The 21505-nt window shown below is 58.7% G+C and overlaps 1 protein-coding gene across 1 annotated transcript in view; it reads right to left on the bottom strand.

Annotated features, from left to right (window-relative positions):
* The window catches only part of APC2 (APC regulator of WNT signaling pathway 2), a 49977-nt gene that overhangs the window by 22924 nt on the left and 5548 nt on the right, over positions 1–21505 (bottom strand). Inside the window, exons 3-4 of the mRNA XM_054013611.1 lie at positions 1897–2055; positions 922–1012 (exon numbers count right to left, since the gene is read on the bottom strand). Coding sequence (XP_053869586.1) covers positions 922–1012; positions 1897–2055 — 250 coding nt within the window. The remainder of the gene's footprint in view (positions 1–921; positions 1013–1896; positions 2056–21505) is intronic.

The following is a 21505-nucleotide window of genomic DNA, read 5'->3' as shown; positions in this document are numbered from 1 at the left end:
AAAAATAAGGTATTCAAATGGAGGCGGGGGGCCGCCAAAGACGGTCTTCGCCTGGGGCACCATTTGGTCTAGGGCCAGTTCCTCAGATAGTGCAAAGCAGCGTAGCTCCACTGAAGCAAATGAAACTGCTCGTGTGTTTAAAGCACACAGGTAGGTGTTTGGAGGATCAGGGCCTATAGGTGCATCGAAGGAATCAGTGGATCATTGGCTCTAGATTCCTACTATGAAATGAACAGCCTAGGGGGGGAGGGATAGCTCAGTGGTTTGAGCATTGGCCTGCTAAACCCAGGGTTGTGAGTTCAATCCTTGAGGGGGCCACTTGGGAATCTGGGGCAAAATCAGTACTTGGTCCTGCTAGTGAAGGCAGGGGGCTGGACTCAATGACCTTTCAAGGTCCCTTCCAGTTCTAGGAGATGGGATGGGATGGGTTTGAAACCCGTTGTCCCTCCCACGCTTGCAGCGTGCGACTTCCATGTGTAAGTAGAGCCTGATGCATAGTAAGGATCAGGATCTTCTCCAAGGTCACACAGGGAGTCAGTGGAAGATCTGGGAAAAGAACCCAGATCTGCCGAGTCCTGGCCCAGCAGCCCATCCGCTAGACCCTACTCCCCTCCCAGGGCTAGCAACAGAACCCAGGACCGATAACCCCCAGGACCCTGCTCTAACCAACTCCCGCATCTGAGCTGGGGCTGGAACCCCGGAGTCCTGGCCCCAGTCCTCCCCGCCATGCAGAATGCTGGCCTTCTCCTTTCTTGGATCAAGGACAATTTATTTTCCATGTTGCCCCCGGCCCCCAGGTTCTGGGCTTCTTGCTGCATCACCCCACTGGCCACCAGAAGCTCTGCAGGACTCCCCTGGTGCAGAACAGAACCCCACCTGCCCTCACCTCCCTGGACGGGCCACCTCTTCAGGCTCACTCACCTTTCAGCTGGTCCAGAACCTCTGTCTGTCCGGAGGACACCATGACTCGGGCCTCTTGCTCCAGTTTGCCCTGAAGGTGCTTCAGGACTTCCTAACAAACAGAGGAACACAGCGCAAACAAGTCAAGCCAGCCAGGCCCCTGCAGAGAAGCCAAGATGCAAATGGGCCACGGAGACGGGCTCCCCTCTTACTTCTAAGGGGGATCCCTGCAGGGCAGGCTGGCTGCGCTCCTGGGCGGGTTGTTAACAGCAGGGATCAAACTCCTGCCTGCACTAGCCATGGCCGGCGCTGGCCCACAAGCTGCTATGCGTGGCCTAGGCATCACCAGTGAGGAATACACCACCACGCTGCAAGCGTGTGGGTTACACGTACGGGCCCAGGGGATGGGGTGGGCAAAGAACATTAATTTCCAGGGCTCCGAGCTCAGCCCCTTTCACCAGCTCTTCCCAGCAGCAGGAGAACAAGAGGCAAAGTCGACATCTCAGCCGGCATCGCTCCAGCCGGGCCAGCGGAGGGGTGGGGTGGGGGCACAAAGGGGGAGATTGTGAAAGCACTCCGCTCCTACTGCCCTCCCCATGGTCTGACTGAAGCACAAGCTACGGGGGTGGGGGAGGACATGAAATACATGCCCCAGTGAGCTCTAGTACAGAGCGGACCTGATTAACCCTTTTGGGAGGGGGGAAGAGTCGTAGCTCCAGGTGGGGAAACTGAGGCACGGAAAGGGCAAATTCACTGCCTCGCCAGGGTGTAAATCTGAGCAGAACGTGGCCCAGAGAAGCAACACAACTGCCTGAGTCAAAAGCAGAGCGGGGGGTCAGAACGCTGGACCTCCCAGCTGCTTGCCCTGTGCTCCGCCCACTAGGCCCCCCTCCCTCTCCAGGAAACCCAGCTGGAAACCCGCCCCTCCGCCCTGCTGCAGGGTATTGGGTGACATGCTCAGCGAGGGCTGGGCCCCGGGGCTGCCAGCGCCTTCACCTTCATGTCCGAGGTCTCATTCTCTAGCTTGGAGAGGTGGCTGGAGTTGTCCTCCAGCTCCCTGCGCAGATGGGTGTTCTCCTTCTTCAGCGCCTCCACCTGCCGCACCAGCTGGTCATAGGATGCTATGGAGCCAGACATCTTCAGCTCCTCCAGCGCCTGGGGAAAGAGAGAGACGTGGGTGCACCATCCCTGGCAGGGTCCCCCTGCGCCCTGGTGTGCCCGGTTGTAGGTGTGTTCCAGCCGTGTCCAGCGGAAGCACCGGGGGCTTGTGCAAGGGGGGGATGTAGGTCCCGATTCGGTGCTGGCTAACAGGAGAAATCCATTGCAGATGGGCAGGGGCTCAGATCCTAGGTAAGGGGGGCCAGGGAAATACCATAGCAAGAGATGGGGGCCCCAAGGTGCTGCCCGGAGAGCCGGCCCCTGCCCCAGTCTAAGACAGACCAAGGCAGGGTTATGTCCTACCTGTCAATTGTGGACCTCAGGTCCAAAGACAGTCAGTGACTTGTCCGAGGTTGCCCAGGGACTCAGCAGCAGGGCTGGCCCCAGACCACCGTGCTCAGTGCCACAGACGTAGGAAGCAACCGTCCCTGCCCCAAAGAGCGTGCAGTCTAAATAGACAAAGGCCTTAGAGGGAAACAGGAAGGGGGGCGACTTGCCCAGGGTCACCCTGCCAGCCAGGAGCAGAGCTGGGAATGGCAGCACCCTACCCACTGAGCCACACTGCCCTTAGGCCCTGCCCAGTGAGCTCACGTTACCCTGCCTCCTTCTTGGGACCATCTCTTCTCTCACTTCCATCTCCCCAGCCAACCTTCTCCCCATCTGCTGCAGTTCTCTGCCCATCTCCTCCACCAGTATTTCTGTCCACGCCTCCCTCAGCCTGCCTGCCCGTCCTTGTTCTCCGCTCCTCTTGCTGCAGCATTTTCCAGCAGAAGCTCCTGGGAAGGAACCGCGGGCCAAGGATCCTGCCAGGGGGTGACGGAGCTGCCGGGGTCAGAGAGCAGCAGGACCCGGCCAAGGGGATCCTTAGATCAGGTCACGGCTCCTTTGGGTCTCTCCTGCCTTTCCCCCTGGAAGGACATGCCCGGCTCCCGGGATTCCCCTTGGCCTCAGAATGACAGTGCACCTGTTGCAGTGACCAGCACCCACTCCCCACACCGCAGCTGGAAAGGGCAGCTTGGGTGCAAACCCATGCACCCGATTCAATTATATTTCCTCAGGGCGCCTCACACCTCTGGTCCTGCAGCACGGCTCCCTTTGAAGTCGGGGGGAGCTCTGCGGGTGGAGGTGCTTGTAGGACTCGGCCCTCCAGGAGGTGCTCAGGTTGGGATTGAGGGTCAGTAGCAGAGTTGTGGGGGATGAGGGACAAAGCCCGGGGATAAGATACCAGAGGGGCTGTGGGTCAGGTAGGATTGAGGGACATTGACAGAGCTGTGGAGAGCCCAGGGCTGGGATAGCAGGGGGCTGTGGGTCAGGACTGAGGGGCACCAGCAGAGCTCAGGGAGGGGGGAGCCCAGGGCTGGGATAGCAGGGGGCTGTGGGTCGGGACTGAGGGGCACCAGCAGAGCTCAGGGAGTGGGGAGCCCAGGGCTAGGATAGCAGGGGCTGTGGGTCGGGACTGAGGGGCACTAGCAGAGCTCAGGGAGGGGGAGCCCAGGGCTGGGATAGCAGGGGCTGTGGGTCAGGACTGAGGGGCACCAGCAGAGCTCAGGGAGGGGGGAGCCTAGGGCTGGGATAGCAGGGGGCTGTGGGTCGGGACTGAGGGGCACCAGCAGAGCTCAGGGAGTGGAGAGCCCAGGGCTGGGATAGCAGGGGGCTGTGGGTCGGGACTGAGGGGCACCAGCAGAGCTCAGGGAGGGGGAGCCCAGGGCTGGGATAGCAGAGGGGCTGGCGGACAGGTCACAGGGGTGTATGGATACAGTTCACACAGCAGCTGGCTTCGCAGGCCTAGCCCGTGCTGTTACTCCAATGCGCCCTCTCTTCTCTGCAGGGCCCCCTCTCACTCTTCCCTCCCCTTCCCTTCCCCTGCAATTGCTCCCTTTTCTTTCCTCCTCCCTCCCCCTCTCCGGGCACAAGATGTGGCAGCCCAGAGCTCGGCAGCAGAGGCCCCGTCCCACATCACCAACCTGCCGCTGCCCTGGTGGCGGACATTCCCGGGCCTGTCTCGGCTGGTGGGGCAGCCGGCATGGCTCTCACCCCAGATAAAGGAGTTCCCAAAACCACGCCAGCGTGGGGCAGCTAATCCCCCCCTGGATTACAACATTAGCGCCATTAGGAAGCGTTTGCAAGGCAGCATTAGCCCAGCTAGGTTCCCTTATTAGGGAGGGGATTTGCAGTTAGCTGAGCTAATGCAAGGAGACGCAGGTTTGCAATCAGCTGGCCCTGCAATGTGCCAGGCGATCGCCCTGTTCCCAGGCAGTGCTGCGCTGGCAGAGCCTGGCACGTGGCACCCGGGGGGAGGAGCTGGCAGCGTGGCCCCGAGCTGGGAGACCGGGGGGGGGGCACCAGTGCCAATCACTTGCTGTATGATGCATTACCCAGGCGCTCACACTGGCTTAGTGATGCCCACAGCAGGGGCTGGGCATCTCCTGGCATCGCCTCTGTGGGGAGCGGTTTGCCCAGCATCGCAGGGCTGCTCAGTGAGGGTAAAGGGGCCTCTAGACATGGCAGCGGCACCAGCCCAACCTGTCCAAACCCGCAGCCAACACAGTCGCCGTCTGGCAGGGGAGGGCTCAGGAAAAACCCTGGAGTAGCCAGGAGTAACAGGGCAACCCTGCAGCCGGTTCGGCCTGTAGCCTATGGGCCATTTCGGAACCACAGCCTAGTGTTTATTTCCTACACACACACACACACACACACACACACACACACACACACACACACGCAGCCGACACCCCCGGATCGCCCAGCCCAGATACCCTAACTAGGTTCACAAAGAACGGGCGCCCCCCTCCCCCAGCCAGAGAGAGAACAGCACGCACGGGGGGAACGCAAAGGGTTAACTCCAAGCAGGCAATTCATCAGCCAGGCCCAGCCACCTGCCCTCCAAGTGACAGGCCCTACAACCCCTGGCCCTGCCGACTCCTAAGCGTCCCCCTGCCCCGCTCCTTCCTTCACCCTTGATCTCCCTGCACAAGCCCCCCAGAGGTGCCGTCTCCCCACCACCACCTGCTCCACTGCCTTCCCCCTTTGTCTGTCTGTCTCCCCCCAGCTCTCCTGGGTCTCTCCCCCTCCCTCTCATTCCTTTCTCTTTCTTTTCCTTTGGAAGGGAACAACAAAGGAGCCTTTGCCCCCATCCCACCTGAGCCCCCTCTGCCTCACCGGACACCCCCTCACTGCAGGCCGTCCTGGGGCAGACCAATGGTCCGGCTAGCCCGGTATCCGGCCGGGGCCAGGTGCTTCGCAGGGAATTATCCCCCATCGTCCAGTCCCCTGCTCACCCCATATCCCACCCCGCAGCCTCCCGTCCTCCCCTCTAACCTCCAGCTCTCAGGGCTGCCCCCAGCGCCTTCTCCTGCCCCGCTGGCTCCGCGTCCCGGGGGGCCCGTCTTTGCACTCGTTACCCCGAGGGCCTGGCCAGCAGGCTGGGGGGCCTCCGACGCTCTGGTGCGCGCTGCATGTTCGGCCCTGTCCCAGGCGCCTCATCGACGCTCGTGCACCGCGGGGGGGGGGGGTTCCGTGATCAGCTCATTTCCTAGCAGCCCCCGCTCCACCCCCGGCATCGCCACAATCCGAGTGGAGACGGCGGCTGGGCTTTGTTTACCACGCGCGAGCGCTGGGCATGCTCATTCCTTCACACGCTGCACGGGGGCTAGGAAAGCAGCCCTTCCCCCAACTGGAGCCCGGGTTAAAATTCTCCCCCAGGATTATTATTTGCTGCCTCTGAGGGTGCACCCCCCTCCCTCGGCCTGGGGTTCGGCACCGCACGGGATGCCCCGGGGGGACCCTCAGAGGGGAGGAGTTGCAGGGGAGCTACCCCCACTCCAGTCCAATGGGCCTCGGTCCTAACCCCAGGGGGCCTCGGCAGGGCCCAAGGGGAAGTTTGGGTCCCTGCTGCCGCATTCAGCTCTTCGCCGCTCTCTTGAGGGGGCCACCAAAGGGGACCCTTAGGGGTAGGTTTTCAAAAGAGCTCAGCACCTAGCAGCTCCCACTGAGAACAATGGGGCATCCCCCTCCCCCACTGAGAACAATACCGCATCCCTCCCTCTCCCACTGAGACCAATGAGGCATCCCTCCCTTCCTTGCTGAGAACAATAAGGCATTCCCTTCCCTCACTGAGAACAATGGGGCACCCTCCCTCCGTCCCCTCCTGAGACCAATGGGGCATCCCTCCCTCTCCCACTGAGACCAATGGGGTATTCCCCCCTCCCCGGCTGAGAACAATGGGGCATTCCCCTCTCCCATCGAGAACTATGGGCATCCCACTCCCGCACTGAGGGAAATCTGGCCCTTACCGATAATGGCACTAGGGGGTCTTTGTGAGTATCTGTTGGAAACTCAACCAAGATCAGGACTCTTTCACCCCGGTGCCACCAACAAGCCACTAGATGGTTTTCGAACAGCCTAGATTTGAACCAGAATCGCAGATGCGAGCAGCCGGGAGCTGCTCCGGTGCCCCCGAACTGAACAGCAGAACAAAAATGGATCCTAAAATATACACACACATCCACATCCACCCACACACACATGCTCTCTCTCTTCGATCGGGGACCCACTACAGAAAGGTGTTGCTGCCCAATGTGTCAGTTGAACCAAGAGCTGGGTGAATGGTTCTTTCAGCCACAACTTATTAGGATTAATTATTTTTCCTGTGGTAGTGGCCAGGAGCCCCAGTCATGGCTCAAGACCGTGCTGCGCTAGGCGCTGTACACACACAGAGCAAAGAGACAGTCCCTGCCCCGCAGAGCTCACCATCTCCCCATCTGCATTCCTGTATCACCTGCCAGCTGAGGCTCTCAATCCACTGTGCATGTCACTAAGCCGCTAGGAGGTCAGAGCCATTAATGGGAGCAGGGGTTCCCAGCACCCCTTAAAACTCAGGTCCCATGGCTAGAATTTTCAGAGGGGCTCAGCACCCCCAGGCAGGGCCACACTTTCCCAAGAGCGTCGGGTGCTCAGCCTTGGAAATCTGGCCTCAGTGTCTCAAGTTGGGCACCAAAACCTAGTGGCCTCTTTAGAGGACATCAGCATGAACTACCCTCGGCCCGCTCTAGATTTAAATCCACACTGCCCACAACAGAGTCACTCTGGTTTTACATCTGTGTAAGTGACATCAGAGCCGGCCCTTTGCCATTACCTTTGCACAAGCGCCTGGAAAGGCAGAGCCGTTGGGCGTGCGTGGAACGGCCAGAAGGGTCGCACCCTGGGGTCTCAGATAATGGGGACAAAGGCATTACCGGGTAGCCCGCGGCGATCAGATCGGATGAGTGGGCAGAGGAATAACCAATACTCATGCTGGGTGCTCAGGCCTCTGCGTCTATACTTCCCCTGGGGGACGGTTACCATGGTAGCCATGATGGTTTCCCACAGCTCCCTGGCTCTTGCGAGAGATTTTCATGTGGGTGCGGGACCCAGCAGTTCCCAGTGCGAACGGGGAGACAGTGGGTCATAGAATATCAGGGTTGGAAGGGACCTCAGGAGGTCATCTAGTCCAACCCCCTACTCAAAGCAGGACCAATCCCCAACTCCCTACATGCCCCCCCACCATTGAACTCACAACCCTGGGTTTAGCAGGCCAACGCTCAAACCACTGAGCTATCTTTATTGTCCTCCACGGGACCTGCAGGGTGACATGGGCGTCCCCACAAAGAGGGCAGCGCGGGGGGGTGATGGGCAGTTCCAGGGCTTTAATAGCACTGCGGGGTCATTGCCAACGGCGCGCCGGTGGTGGTCCATGCAGGACCCCTTTGTGCTGCCCAGGCTGGAATCTCCCGAGTCTCCGTGTGTCAGGCTGGGAACCATATGGGTCGGACTTCGAGCTGTGACATCCCTGTTTCCCCCAGAGCTCGTGGCGTTTGCTTGCTGCCCCTTGGCTTCGGTGCAGGGTGTCCTGGGGGAGCTCGCACAAGGCCAGGGGGAGGGCAGGACAACAGCTGCTTCTCCATTCCACGGTCGGTGCCCGCTAAATGTCTGAGCTTGCCAGAGGGCTGGTGAGTGGGGAGTAGCTCGAGTGCGTCTGTGTCCCGGCGTGTCAGCGCACACGTGTGCCAACGCATCACAGAGCACGGGCGTCTTTCAGGACGCGGGCGCTACCCACCGGGTCTCACGGCGGGTGTGCGTCCCAGAGTCTCTCTCGGGGTGCGATTGTGGCTCGGGGTGGCAGCAGGCACCTAGGAGGGAGACGGCGTGCGTGGTGCAGAGGCGGAGTGCGTGTCAGTGCCCACAACGCCAGGGCACAAGGAGGTAACAGCCACACCCCGTCTCCTGGCCCTTCACTGAGCGACCACGGGAGGAACCAGCCCTGCTCTATGCCTTGGGGCGGCGGGGGGGGGCCAGGATTTGACTAGCCTGATGGGAAGTTGCGTTAGTGCTTGGAGAGCCGGACGCTGGCGTTATCTGCCACAGCCGGGTTAACAGCCACGTTCGCAACACCCTCCCCGACGGAGCTGCTCACAGACACAGATTCAGCTCGAGGGCGGTACCAGTGCACAGTGAAATGGGGATAATGCGACCACGCTCCTTTGTAAAGCGCCTTGAGGCTCCAGAGTGGGTTATTCCAGCGATCCAGAGAGCCAGACAGTACCACCAGCAGCGGCAGAAAACCCCCTGGTAGTGGGGCCAAGTACCCCTCCCTCCAGCCTGTACAACCCTCGCGTCTGACCCACCAGGGGCTGCTCCACGGACCTAAAAGCACGAGCTAAAGAATGAACCCTCCTAGGTGGGCCTGAAAAGACCCACCCGCTCTGTGGATGGGGCACCCGGGGGGCACTGTCACCCACACATCAGTGAACTGTGCAAGGTCTCACCCAACTGACATTTCAGGAGGGACGGGGCTAGTCTGGGTCTGAGCAGGGGGCTCCCTCTTCCCACCAGTTAGTGGATTCAAGACCGTGCCGCCCAGAGAGTCACCCAGGTGGTCAGTCATTTAACCAGAGCTGGTGGGGAAATTCACTGGTTTTCCCCTGCAAAAAAAAAAAAAAAAAAAAAAAAACTTCTACAAAACTCAGATGTCTTGGTTTCTTTTCTGTCTGTCTCCACATTTCAAGGCAAACAGGATTTTCTTTCACAATATCTCTGCTGTCAAAAGGCCCTTTCCTGTATTAAAACCCCTTTCAGTAGAAAAATTCCAGACCTGCTTGACTTAGGACCTATGACCCAAGGGTTTCGAACTGCTCTGCAGACATCAATGAGTTAAACCTCGCAACAGTCCTGCAGGGAAAGGTGATCATTCCCATTTGACAGAGGGGGAAAACCGAGGCACGGATCAGGCTCCGAGGCAGGAGTCCTATACTGAGATCACTTCCCCACCCTCGCCTCGCCACCGCCCAGGGGTCCTGGCGCCCAGATTCCTTTGCACTAACCACTAGACTATACTCCCTCTCCAAGCCAGAAGAGAACCCAGGAGTCCTGACTCCCAGCCCTGCCTCGCTCCCCACCTCCCAGAGCACCCTGTCCTGGCCTCGACTCCTGTGCTTTAAACACCTTCCACGTGGCCTCACAGCAGTGTAACAGTGTCTGGTCCTCCCCAGTCTAATTGCACTTTGGGCTCCCTTATCCTCTTCCCAATTTCCTTCCCGAGCCGGCCGGCCGGCTCCCCTCAACCAGCTTTGCCAGGACACGGGGCAGGCCCCGCTCGGCAGAGATAATGGGCCGAGGGTTCCTTTAAACCAGAGCCAAACCAATTCCCCACTAAATCAATAAATAAGAGACAAGCCCCCATAGCAGACAAAAGGCTCCGCGGCTCTTTGAAACCTCCTGAATCTTGCGTTGTGGGCGATTCCCATGCGATGCTGAATAAATCATGGCAATCAGGAAAAGCCATGGAGAGGCTGCCAACGGGGCCAGCCAATCACAGCCTGGCCAAGGCTCTCTGGTTGCTATGGTGACAGCCAATCGCACCCCGGCAGCCGGAATATTAAAGGCAAAGTAGCTTTCAATTTCTTTTCCTGGGCTCTCGACCATGCCATCAAATATAGATGCAAGCCTGCTTGTCAATTCCAGCTCCACCCTGGGCTTCTGGGCCCAGCTCAAGACAAGAACAGTCCGTGGTGAAATAAAAAAGCGAGGGTTGGCGTTGGGAAAAGCAGAAGGCCGGGGCCAGTCAGCCAGCGTCTTCCCTTGCAAAGGGACAAGCTCCCCAAACCCTTCAGGGACTGGGGCAGCTTTTACCAAAGTCTTTACTCAGGTTGCAAGCTCTTCGGGGCAGGGACTGTCTCTCACTGCGCGTACGTACAGCTCCTAGCACAATAGCCTGCTGATGCCTGGCTGAGACTCCGGGCGCTACCGTAATGCACATAATAGAAGGATGTGAGCATGCAAAACTCCACCTGGTATTAGCAGAACCAGGAATGCTGATCTAAAGCCCAGTTGAGCTCTTTGGGGGCAGGGACCGTGTCTTTGTTCTGTGTTTATACCGGACCAAGCACAGAGACCCAAAGCTTGTGTGCGTGTAAGCTTCAGAGCGAGCAGGATCTAGGCCAGCGGTCATGAGGTTGCCATAAAGCAGATGGGTCTAGTAAAAACCAGGTCAGTCCATCTCCTAGTCCCACTCGTAATCCCCGCCGGTTATGTAGTGCTTTCAGTCATTCGAGCTCAGCCCACCACCTTAGAGAGGGGGAAACTGAGGCACGGAGCGGGGAAGTGATTCACCAGTGGCAAAACTGGGACTAGACCTAAGGTCTCCTGGCTCCCAGGCTCTATCCTCCAGACCACAGCTAATGGGGTTTGATGGCCAGGTGCGGACAGGGCTGTAAGCGGGTTGCCAAGAAGCCCAATCAGGAAATCATAAAGACCTTTACGTTAAAGGAAAATTCGGGTGGTGGGGGTGGGGGACATGTCCCCTCCTTGCACAGGGACTCTTTAGCGGAGTGATGCACTCAGAGCACCCATGGGCATTAGAAACCGACAACAACTAATAGAACGCAGGGGAATTTCCACCAACAGACTAAAGCCGAAGGCCCCGTCTCTGGCCGCACCCGGGAAGTGGCAGAGGAATCCCCGCGGGATGGCCCTCCGTAATATCGCAGCACCACAATGGGTTTGTTTGCCTGCGAGGGAAGGATTTATCAGGGAAATAAGAGCCGCCCCCACCCCCGCCACCTTGTCCTCTCCCTTTGCCCATGGCACACAAAGCCCCCTCCAGCCAGCCGTTTTAATCAGCATTTGTCTTTCTGCTCCAGCGGGCAAATGAATTATTTAGGTGCCCCAGGTTCCCGGCTGTGATGGGGAACGGGGTGTGGCTGCTGGCAGTATTCCCCCAGCCTCGGCTCCTCCATCCCCCCCAAACTCCATCCCTGGGAGAGGAATTCCTGGAGGACACCCTCTAATCCCCCCTCTCCCACAGTCCTGTCTCTCCTTCCCCACTTTTCCTCTTGCGCGCTGTCTTTTGCTCCTTCCACCGTTCGTTCATTCCCTCCCTCTCCCCCTTCCTTGCTCCGTGTTCCCCTGACTTTCTGCATTCCCTCCCCCGTCTTTCCAAGTATCCAGCCCTTCATCAGATCAGATGAGTTAACGCCCCCGGAGTCTCATCTCCAGAACCCACGTTGTTCATCGAGCTCCCTAGCTGGCGCGAATAGCCATCGCTTCCCTGCGATCAATGCAGCCGTGCCAATTTACCCCTGCGGACCACCTGCCCAACGGGCCCAATTCCTCATCGCCCCACCCCTGGCCCAGCCATTGACACCAATCAAAACGAGCGTCACACGCAACCAGCTCGTCAGACCTACATCCATTCCGCTCGAGTGCCCAAGGAGAGCCGTGCCTTGTGCCTATCATCGCCTTCTTCCCGCAGCTCCTTCAATCGGCAGACGCCCACGCCCCAGCTCAAAGAATGAGAAACATCGACGCTAGAGTTGGTTTAGATTGTTCCCCCTAAACCGAACGCTTTTCACAATCATCCCCCATTAAGCTTCATCCCAAGCCCAGCCCAGCCGCAAAGGGGCAGAGCTCACACAGGTGGAGACTGCAAATGAACCCCGGTGGCTGGGCACATGCCCCATTCCCAGAGGTGGGAGATAGAAGTCAGTGGCCAGCGGGGGCCTGCGCGGGTTCTAGGGGTTGCACTGGCGTCTCCTGGGGGCAGGAGGGTGTTGAGATATTTAGCAGGGACCATGAGCACCTCCCAAGCCTTGATGGCATTTTCCTTCCCTGTGCTTGCCTTTCGCACTGCGGGGGAGATGGCCCCGCGCACGCTGACGTCAAGAGAAGCGGGATTGACCCCTCTTCTGCGGGGGCGAAGGCAACTTGGTTTTAAATCGGGGCCGGGGGTGGAGGGACCGAGTTACAAATCATAGCCGCTGAATATCACTGGAATGAGTCGTTTTGTACCGTGGCAAAATTTGTCCACTTCAAATCAAGGGAGATGGACGGGCTTCTGTTCCGCACTCAGCGTTTCCTTTGTGCATGAAAGCAGGCCCAGAAGAATAAATAAATTTAAATAAATAAATTTAAAATTTTTAAATGCACTGCCTAAGGCCCCTACAGACTTAGGGCTGGGTTTTCCATAGCGGGTTCTGTGTTTTCACAGCTGGGCTCCTCTGAACATCTGGCCCTTGGCGAAGCCAGGCATTTGTGGGGACCGACATGATCATCTAGTCCGACCTCCTCCAGCAGACAGGCCGGAGTACCCACCCGGCCATTTCTGAGTCGACCCCACAGCGTCTGTTGGATCTGCAGCACCTCCCTTGGGAAGATGTCCGCTTGCGATTTAAGGACCTGACGTGCTGGAGACGCCATTAGACCACTAGGTCAGTTGTTGCAGGGGTTAAAAACGTGTCCCTTATTTCTAATCTGAATTTGTCTGGCTTCTGCTTCTAACCGTTAGATCTCTGTTCCTGCTAGATACAGACCCCGGTACTAGGGAAATCTCTTCACGTAGGGACTTGATCAGGTCAGTCTTAACTCTCCTTTGGATAAACTAGATGGATAGGGTTTCTCACTCCAAGGCATTCTAACCATGTCAGGAAACAAATATATTGACTCCCTTTTAATTAGCTTCGATTCCCATCCTGGCATCTTTCTGTCCTTGGCCTCAGACGCTACCGACGGCAGACGCAGTGATAGCCGAACATCTTAGCCCCTACATTTTGCAACATCATTTTCTTTAATGAAAACAGTCCAAAGTATTCGCTCCCCCGCCCCGCTCACTAGACAGGCACGGATTTTAAGGCCAGAAGGGACTATTAATCCGACCTTGTTGCATAGCAGAGGCCGGGGGTGAATAATGAAATATCCGCAGGATAAAGAGGGAAAACAAAAACCCGTCCGGTTCTTATTCAATCATAAAATTCAACAAATTGTGCCACAAATTTCACTTCCCCCCCTACTAAATATTTGACCAATCTTTGCCCCCCTTATTATTCACCCCCTGAAGGCTCTTGAAGGAAGGCCGGCCTCATGACTAGGGTACTGGATGGGTGACTAAAAAGATCTAGAGAGTCCTGTGGCACCTTGAAGACTAACAGATGTATTGGAGCATAAGCAGGTACATGCGTCTGACGAAGTGGGCATTCACCCACGAACGCTTATGCTCCAATACTTCTGTTAGTCTCAAAGGTGCCACAGGACCCTCTGTTGCTTTTTACAGATCCAGACGAACACGGCTCCCCTCTGATACTAAAACGATCTAGGTTCTAATCCTTGGCCTGCCTGTGACCTTGGGCAAATCACATCTGTCCTGCACCTCCGCTTCCCCACCAGTAAAAGAAGGGTAATAATTCTTCCTGACCTCTCAGGCTCGAGGAGAACTGTACCTCCTCCTACCCTTTGTCTGTCACACCTATGGATCTTGTAGGCTCTTTGGGGCGGGCTCAGCCCCTCCCTGGGTGCTGGTGTAGCACCGAGCACCTCAGCGGGAGCTCTGAGCCACAACGCAGGTCACAATCCGCTGGATTTTGCTGGCGCGCACACAGCCAGTTTTCCTGGCCCAGTCCAAGCGCTGTGTCATGTTATTCATGTAACCGCTTGGTGACTCTATGTCGCTTCCCGGCGGTAGATCTCCAAGCGCTTTGCAAAGGCAAGTCAGTATCATATCCCCATTCTACAGAGGGGAAAACCGAGGCACGGACAAGTTGTCTCCACTGGGGGCGGAAAAGGCCTGAAGTGCAGCCAACAGCCCCATCACCTTCCTCTTCGGTCTCCCGGTCTGCAAGGGGTGTTTTAGTCTGGGGGGACCTGAGCGAGTCATAGATGTTTATGGCCGGAAGAGATCATTGGATCACCAGGCCCTCCTTTACTGAGCCCAGTAACGTATGTTTGGCTAGAGCATGTCTCCCAGGCTGGCGTCTTTCCAGAGAAGCTCATCGCTTCCCCAGTGCAGGGCTCTGCTCTGGACCGGAAAGTGCATTCCGAGCGTCGGAGCTCGCTTCTCAGTGTAGCTGGCACGCACACGTGCTCTCTCTCGCTCACTCAGACACACACCCCAACAGGCTGAGCCGCGGGAGCCGGCTTGCACACGCAATCTGAGACCTGGGTTATTTTAAGGTTCTCATCATTATACATTAATGTCATGTTCTCCCCAGAGGGGGGGTTTAATTCTTAGCAGCTCTGTCATTCTTCACACCTTCCAAAGGCAAATCATCGCAGCACAAACCCAGGGGAACGAGTGACCCTACGCCCGTGATTAGATCCCCGGTCCCAACCTGAGTCTTCCTGCTCCGGCGCCAGTTATTGTCCCCATTGTATAGCTTGGGGAAACTGAGGCAGTACGGGACTTGCTCAAGGCCACTCAGAGTCAGTGTAAGAGCTGGGATTAGAACTCAGGGCTCCTGTGCTCACAGCACCCGCTGCTCTGATTGGTTCCCCCAACCTTTTTAGATCCCTCCCCCTTGGCAGCCACCATCTTTCCGACTACAGGCTGGAAGCCAAGGGAGGGGGAAAGGCCTTGGGGTGAGTCATTCAAGCTGTAATAAACCATACTGGACAGTAGAAGCAGTTGAAGTCTAACCCCCCATGCACAGGGGTAACTGCAAGGTTTATGCTGCCATAGGGAGACTCCCACAAGTCAGCAGCATAGGCCAATAGATAGCAGCACTTGGCTAGGACTCAGGAGACCTGGGTTCTAGTCCCCAACTCTGCCACTGACCTGCTGTGGGACTTGGGAAAAGTTGTTTCCGGGGGGGGGTGTGCCTCAGTTTCCCCCCACACACACACACTTTCCTATTTAGATTGGAAGCTCTTTGGGGCAGGGGCTCTCCCACTGTGTGTATGTGCAGCACCTAGCACAACAGAGCCCTGATCTCACTTGGGACAGATGCCCACAGTAACTCCTTATGCCGCAATGGCCCTGCCCCCACGCGGGGTTCAGCACCATGGACAGAAGCCAGGGTCTCTTCTGGCCTAGCCACACCTATGGAAGAGGCCAGTGGTATAGCTGGAGGTAGAGTGTGGCCCTGTGAACGCCCACCCACACTTAGTAGATAATTAGCATATGCAGATTGACCAAGCAAGATGGAGAACACGGAACAGGGAGCAATGTGGGGTTCGTTATTTCACCATAAGGCGGGTGGCTGATGTGCACCTGGCCTAAGGAGCCAATAGTCAAGGGCCTGTGGCACGGACAGTGGGATGTAGTGATCAGAGCGGAGGACTGGGAATCAGGACTCCTGGGTTCTATCCCCAGCTCTGGGAAGGGGTGTGTGTGTGTGTAATATTCAGGACTCCTGGGTTCTGGTCCCAGCTCTGCCATCGACGCACCGTGTGATTATGAGCAACGTCTTTCCCCCTCTCCGGGCCTCAGTTTACTGATCTGTAACTGTGCAGGTTCTCAGGGAAGGGCCGGTGCTTCATTACCTGACATTGGCCAAGTGTCTCGACCCCTTTGACGTAGTGGTCACGAGCCAGCGGTGCAGATCACCCCCCGAGGATCTGGCTCGGGGCCGTTATACACTCCAAAGGGGTTAGGATAGTTTTGGGGAAACATCAGCCAGGAAATCAAGTATGAGAAACGGCGCCTGCCCCCTGCAAAGCCCTTATGTAACTCAGCGGCAAGCTCCCAATGCCGCTCCCGGCCCTCACTGCCAACCCAAGCCACTATCCCGGTCACTGGCCCTCATCTGGCATCAGCCGCTGGCCTCTGTCCCAGCAGAACCCCAAGACTTTGCCAACAGGGGGAAGAGACTCCACTCTCCCCCCGCCCTACAGCTGATCAATGCACACCAAAAAAAAGCCATTGATTTCCAGGGCCAGACCCCCAAGCTGGTGCACGGCCCCGTAACCCCACTGAACTCATTAAAGGTGACGATTTAAACCCGCTGAGGACCTGGCCCCGGTTCTGAGTCTGGCACAAACCGGACCCTCTGAAGAGTCTCCTTGTACCCAGCAATATAGGGCCTAGCCGAGGGCACCCTCTGTGGTGACAGCCCTCTCGACAGCGACCGGCGGAGCCAGGCCCGCCGCACCTGCCAAGAGGCTCTCTGCACAGACCCCTGTGCCATCTCCACGGGCCACACCTGCCCTGCGGTACTAGCAGTGCTCCCCTGACGCCCCAGACCTGGAGAAGAGCTCTGGGAAGCTCGAAAGCGTCTCCTTTCCCCCAACAGAAGCTGGTCCAATAAAAGGTATCCCCCACTCCCCCGCCCAACCTTGTCTCTCTCTCAGCCTGGGACCCACACTGCAAACGCCCCCGTGCTCATTTCCAGGAAGTCTAATTCCCGGTAGCCCCGCCAGAACCCAAGCGACGGCATCCATGGCTCCTCGGCCAGGCAATACTGCTGATGAGGGGTATCTGCACCGTGGAGATCTGCCGGGGCCACGCCACGTCACCTTGGCCCGCGGCTCTCACGGGGCAATGTCCCATTTTAGTCGATGCCGCGCAAGGAGGGGAGGGGGGAACCAACAGCATTGTGTGGATTGGCTCCTCCATGTGCTAGAATTAAAATCACGGCGAGGGCCTAGGTCTGTTCTGCACCATCCCAAGGCTCGGGGGTCTCAGCTCCCAGCCCAGCTGTTGCGGGGAGATTACTGGGGTGAGAAGCCAAAACATCTGGGCAGGCTGCAGCTTCCCCTTGCTTAGCCAGGCGCTGCCTTTGTATCTGGGCATTGATAGGGAGAGGGGGGTGCGAGGGGCTGCTGCTGTCGCCTGGTCCTTCTAGGGCGCAGCTCAGGAGAGAGCGGGTGTCGCGCATCTGCCTCCATCTCCTGTTGCTACAACCTCGGCCGATAACAGGAGTTTCTTCCCTAAGTCTCCCGGCCTTGTGTCCCACCCACCCCACCCCTAGGGGAGCTGGTTCGGTCCCTGCAGGGTTCACCCCGTTATGGGACGTTTGAGCCCCAGGAGCAGGGGGGCAGAGGGGAGCAGTGGAAGAACAGGAAGGGTGCCCCCCCCTCCACGGGGGATCCCAGGGGAGGTTTATTCTCCACCGGGATCAAGCGGGTGGAAAGGGGAGTTTCCGACAGCGAACGGAGGGTGAATAAAGATGGAGCGATCAGCTGTGCCATCGCCCCCCCTCCGCCCCCCTCCCCAGGCTGCGACAGGCAGCGGCTTGGCGCCACTCCGCTCCCAGCAGCTGCTGTCACACAGATGCCCTTGAGATTGGGGTGCAGAGAGCTGGGGGGGGGCATGAAAGGAAGAAGGAAACACACAGCGAGGTTACAAAGGGGTACTGCAGGAGGGGGCTGCATCTGCGGTGGCCTGGCTTCAAATTAGTGCAGGTCAAAACTCAGCCCCTTACCCCACTCTCACCCTCGGGGGCGGCCTCCAGCTCAGGCGGGCCAGCAAGGGGGGGCTGCGTGGGTGGGGCCAGGGGCTGCAGAGGACAGTCCCGATGGGAGAAAAGCGGCATCTCGGTCACAACAGACACCTCCGCTGCACAGCAGCCCCCCCCCCCAGCAGGTCCCCGGGGGCATTAAACAAACAGTCTGTTGTTACCAGCTTCCACTAATTGAAACCGGAGTAACGGCTGGGTCCAGGCGAAGGGGGACCCAGCTGGGGGAGAAACCCAATAGCCAGCAGCGCAAATAGCCCCGAGGGAGGGTTTGCCAGAGAACTAGCCCCCCCCTACCCCGCCTCTGAACATATCCCAGTCCGTGCAGCAGGGACAATTACAAGCCAGGGGCAGCTCAATGCATCCATCCCCCACACCAATAAAGCCAACGCCAGCCTCTCAGGGAGCAAAGTGGGCATCAAATGGGCACAGAGGGGACCAGAGAACCCCGCAGCAACCAGGCCTGGCGGTCCGGGGTCTCTCCGGCAGCCTCTGTGCAGAGCCCCATCTCCAAGGCACAACTGTTGGAGGCAGACGGGGCGAAATAACCAGGCCACGTCCCGCGCGGACGGCCCTGCGGCAGCCCCTAGCACCCCGCCGCGATCCCGGGGAGCCGGATTCATTTCTGATCTGGTTTTGCTCGGAGATAAACGAAGCGACCCGGGCTCCGGACCTGCCTCGGGAGGTTTACACTTCCACAAATCACCAGAACTGCACCGGGACCCAGGATCGATCCTTCCTCTCGGCGCACCCCCCTAGGCAGATCTGCATCTGCCAGCCCCGGCTCTGGGGGCGGGAGACCTAGTGGGAATGATTAGAGGGAGGAGAGAGAGGAGAGGAAGTAGGAAAGTGAAGGGAGGCAGCAGGACAGATCCTGATCTCAGGGACACTTGGGTGAATCTGGAGTCACTCCACTTAACTCAATGGATTTAGGGCTAGAGCCTGTTCTCAGTGGCACCCAGAGTCACACCCCTGACTTCAGGATCTGGCCCTCACGCCCAGGGAGGCTGGTGCAGATGCAGAACCGCTCCAGGATCCAGCCCCCAATTCCGCTTTCAGTTACCCGCACACAATCCCCCAGAAGTCCACGGGAATGGAGGGCAGAATTGGTCCCGGTATGGATTGTATCCACAAGAGAGCAGAGGTGCTAGAGAAAGACCTAGGTGATTTAGGATCTCCATGGGAAGCCTCCCCTCTCACTGCCTCAGTTTCCCCTCCCACTGCCTCAGTTTCCCCTCGCAGCCTTTATCGATCTGGTCTCTTTTAATTGCAAGCTCCTTGTGACAGGGACTGTCTCCCCCCGGGTCCATGCTGGGCCCAGCACAGTGGAGCTTCTGAGTAACGATCCAGTATGTTTCACAGCGCACCGTCCAGCCCAGATTTAAGGGCCGCCCGGGGGAGACTCTTCCACAGTCTCCGAGATCTCCCTGCCAGGATAAGAGTCCAAGCCCCACCCCCCACCCGCCCCCCTTCGACATCCTCATTCTGCCCGAGTTCTGTCAGACCTGCCCTGCGCCGGCCTTGCCCCTCCCTCCCGCCAGCACCTGCGGACACAGGTATGGATGCAGTGGAAACCTGAGAGCCAGCAGGGAACGAGGACAGGTCCCAGACTGTTTCAGGGCAGGGCAATGTACCACCTGCAGGGCTGGCCTCTGATTCGGGCGCTGGGAGGGAACCAAGGAAAGTTATTCGGGGGGAGGGGGGAGACTCCCCCAGCCAGGCTACTGAGTTTCTGCCTGTTTTCAAGCCCCCCTGACTTCTTCTAAGTTCTCCAGGCCCCTGGCTTCGCACGGAGCTCCTCGCAGCGAAGACGGGGCCGGGACAGGCCATGAACTGAAGAATAGCGGAGATGTGGAGTGGGTACAACCCCAGAGCAGGGAGGGGAAGAGACAACAGTGCCCAGGCAGCAGAGGGGGAACTGGGGGGAAGAGGACTGGCTGCCTCCTATGCCCTAGGATCCCGCCTCCTCACCACACCTGCCCAGCCCGGTAAGTGTCACAGGAGCGTCAATTCACCCCAAACTGGAGGCAGAGCCCCCCGCCTGCTCATCCACGCTGCGGAGAGAGCCTGCCACAAGAATATGATGCAAGAGGCTGTTTAAAATCAGCTGCCATTGTCCCTCAATCTTGACCTGCAGCCCCCCCCCCCACCTGAGTCCTGGGCTCCCTCCAGCCCCCAACCCTTCCAGTGCCCCTCAATCCTGACCTGCAGCCCCCCCCCCCATCTGAGTCCTGGGCTCCCTCCAGCCCCCAACCCTTCCAGTGCCCCTCAATCCTGACCTGCAGCCCCCCATCTGAGTCCTGGGCTCCCTCCAGCCCCTAACCCTTCCGGTGCCCCTCAATCCTGACCTGCAGCCCCCCGCCCCCGCTATCTGAGTCCTGGGCTCCCTCCAGCCCCCAACCCTTCCAGTGCCCCTCAATCCTGACCTGCAGCCCCCCATCTGAGTCCTGGGCTCCCTCCAGCCCCCAACCCTTCCAGTGCCCCTCAATCCTGACCTGCACCCCCCCCCCCCGCATCTGAGTCCTGGGCTCCCTCCAGTCCCCAACCCCCAGCTCTTCTGGTGCCCCTCAATCCTGACTCACAGCCCCCCTGCTACTCCAAACCCAGGCCGCCCCTGCCAGTCCCAACACCCAGCTCTGCTGAAGACCCTCAGTCCTGCCCGGCCCCCAGCAGCAAGACGTCAGGGCCTTGGAAAAGCTATTTTGCAATGAAATTCAGGGCGGTCTCCTCCCAGGGACGTCAGAGACGCCGCATTCCCGACCGGAGCCGGACACCAAGCCCAGGTTGAACATTCTGCCCTTCCCAATTCTGCACCAGCCGTACAGAACTCGGCAGCCCCTGCCCCCCTCCCATGAAAACCCCCCCCCGGATCCAGCAGAGACATGCAAGGCCCAACCATCAGCCACCATTCAGGCCTCCGCATTTCAAAGCAATGCTGCCAGCAGGCTTCTCGGGGGCGACGCACAGCCAGGGGGACTGTTTGACGTCTCATCGCCAGACACTAAGCTATCCCCTGGCATTTCCCCCACGAGTCAGGGACCCCGGCGTCCTAGCTAGATCCCAGCGTGGGGGGTTGGGGGAGGGGGGTTAGGCGCTCCCTGAAATTCCCTGCATCGAAGAGACGTGGTGTGCCATGTGTCTAGTGCAGCACAGCTGCTGAGCTCCACCCCAGAGACAGCTGCCGCTCAGCGTGTGCGCGCGGGGGCGATCTGGGATGCTGCTGGATGAAAGGCAATACCATGTCAGGCCAAATTCCTTCCTGGTGTAACTCCATTGGACTCGGCGGAGTTACACCCAGGGTGGAGCTGGCCCGTTATGGTGATTGAGGAGGGTAGGCTGTGAGGGGAAGAGGATGATCAACCAGAACAGACCCTGCATCGATCCAGCTCCCCCCGCACCCGCCGCCTGGTCACCTCCCCTTCCCCCAGCACAACAAAGGTCCCGGGGCCCTGCCTGGCTGGGCAACAGACACCCCCCAACCTCCCTGCAATCCCCCGCGAACTGCCAGGAACCCAGCAGAACCCCCCCCTCCTCCCATGCCCACCGGCTCCCAGCAGCACCGTAACCCTTGGTGGGAAGCCCAGAGGCCAGTTCCCCCCACCCAGAGTTCATAGCTGCGTGGGGGAATCCGAGGTGCAGAGCTCTCCGTGCGGAGGTGGGGATGGAGAATCAGCCCAGTGATGGAGAGATGGACCAAAAAAAAGACAGGCGGAGCGGCTGCCGCGGATCTCTCTGTCCCTCCAGACAGA

This window comes from Malaclemys terrapin, chromosome 24, assembly GCF_027887155.1.
Source record: "Malaclemys terrapin pileata isolate rMalTer1 chromosome 24, rMalTer1.hap1, whole genome shotgun sequence".
In the NCBI taxonomy this organism is placed as follows: Eukaryota; Metazoa; Chordata; order Testudines; family Emydidae; genus Malaclemys; species Malaclemys terrapin.
This window is presented reverse-complemented; position numbering and strand designations above follow the sequence as displayed.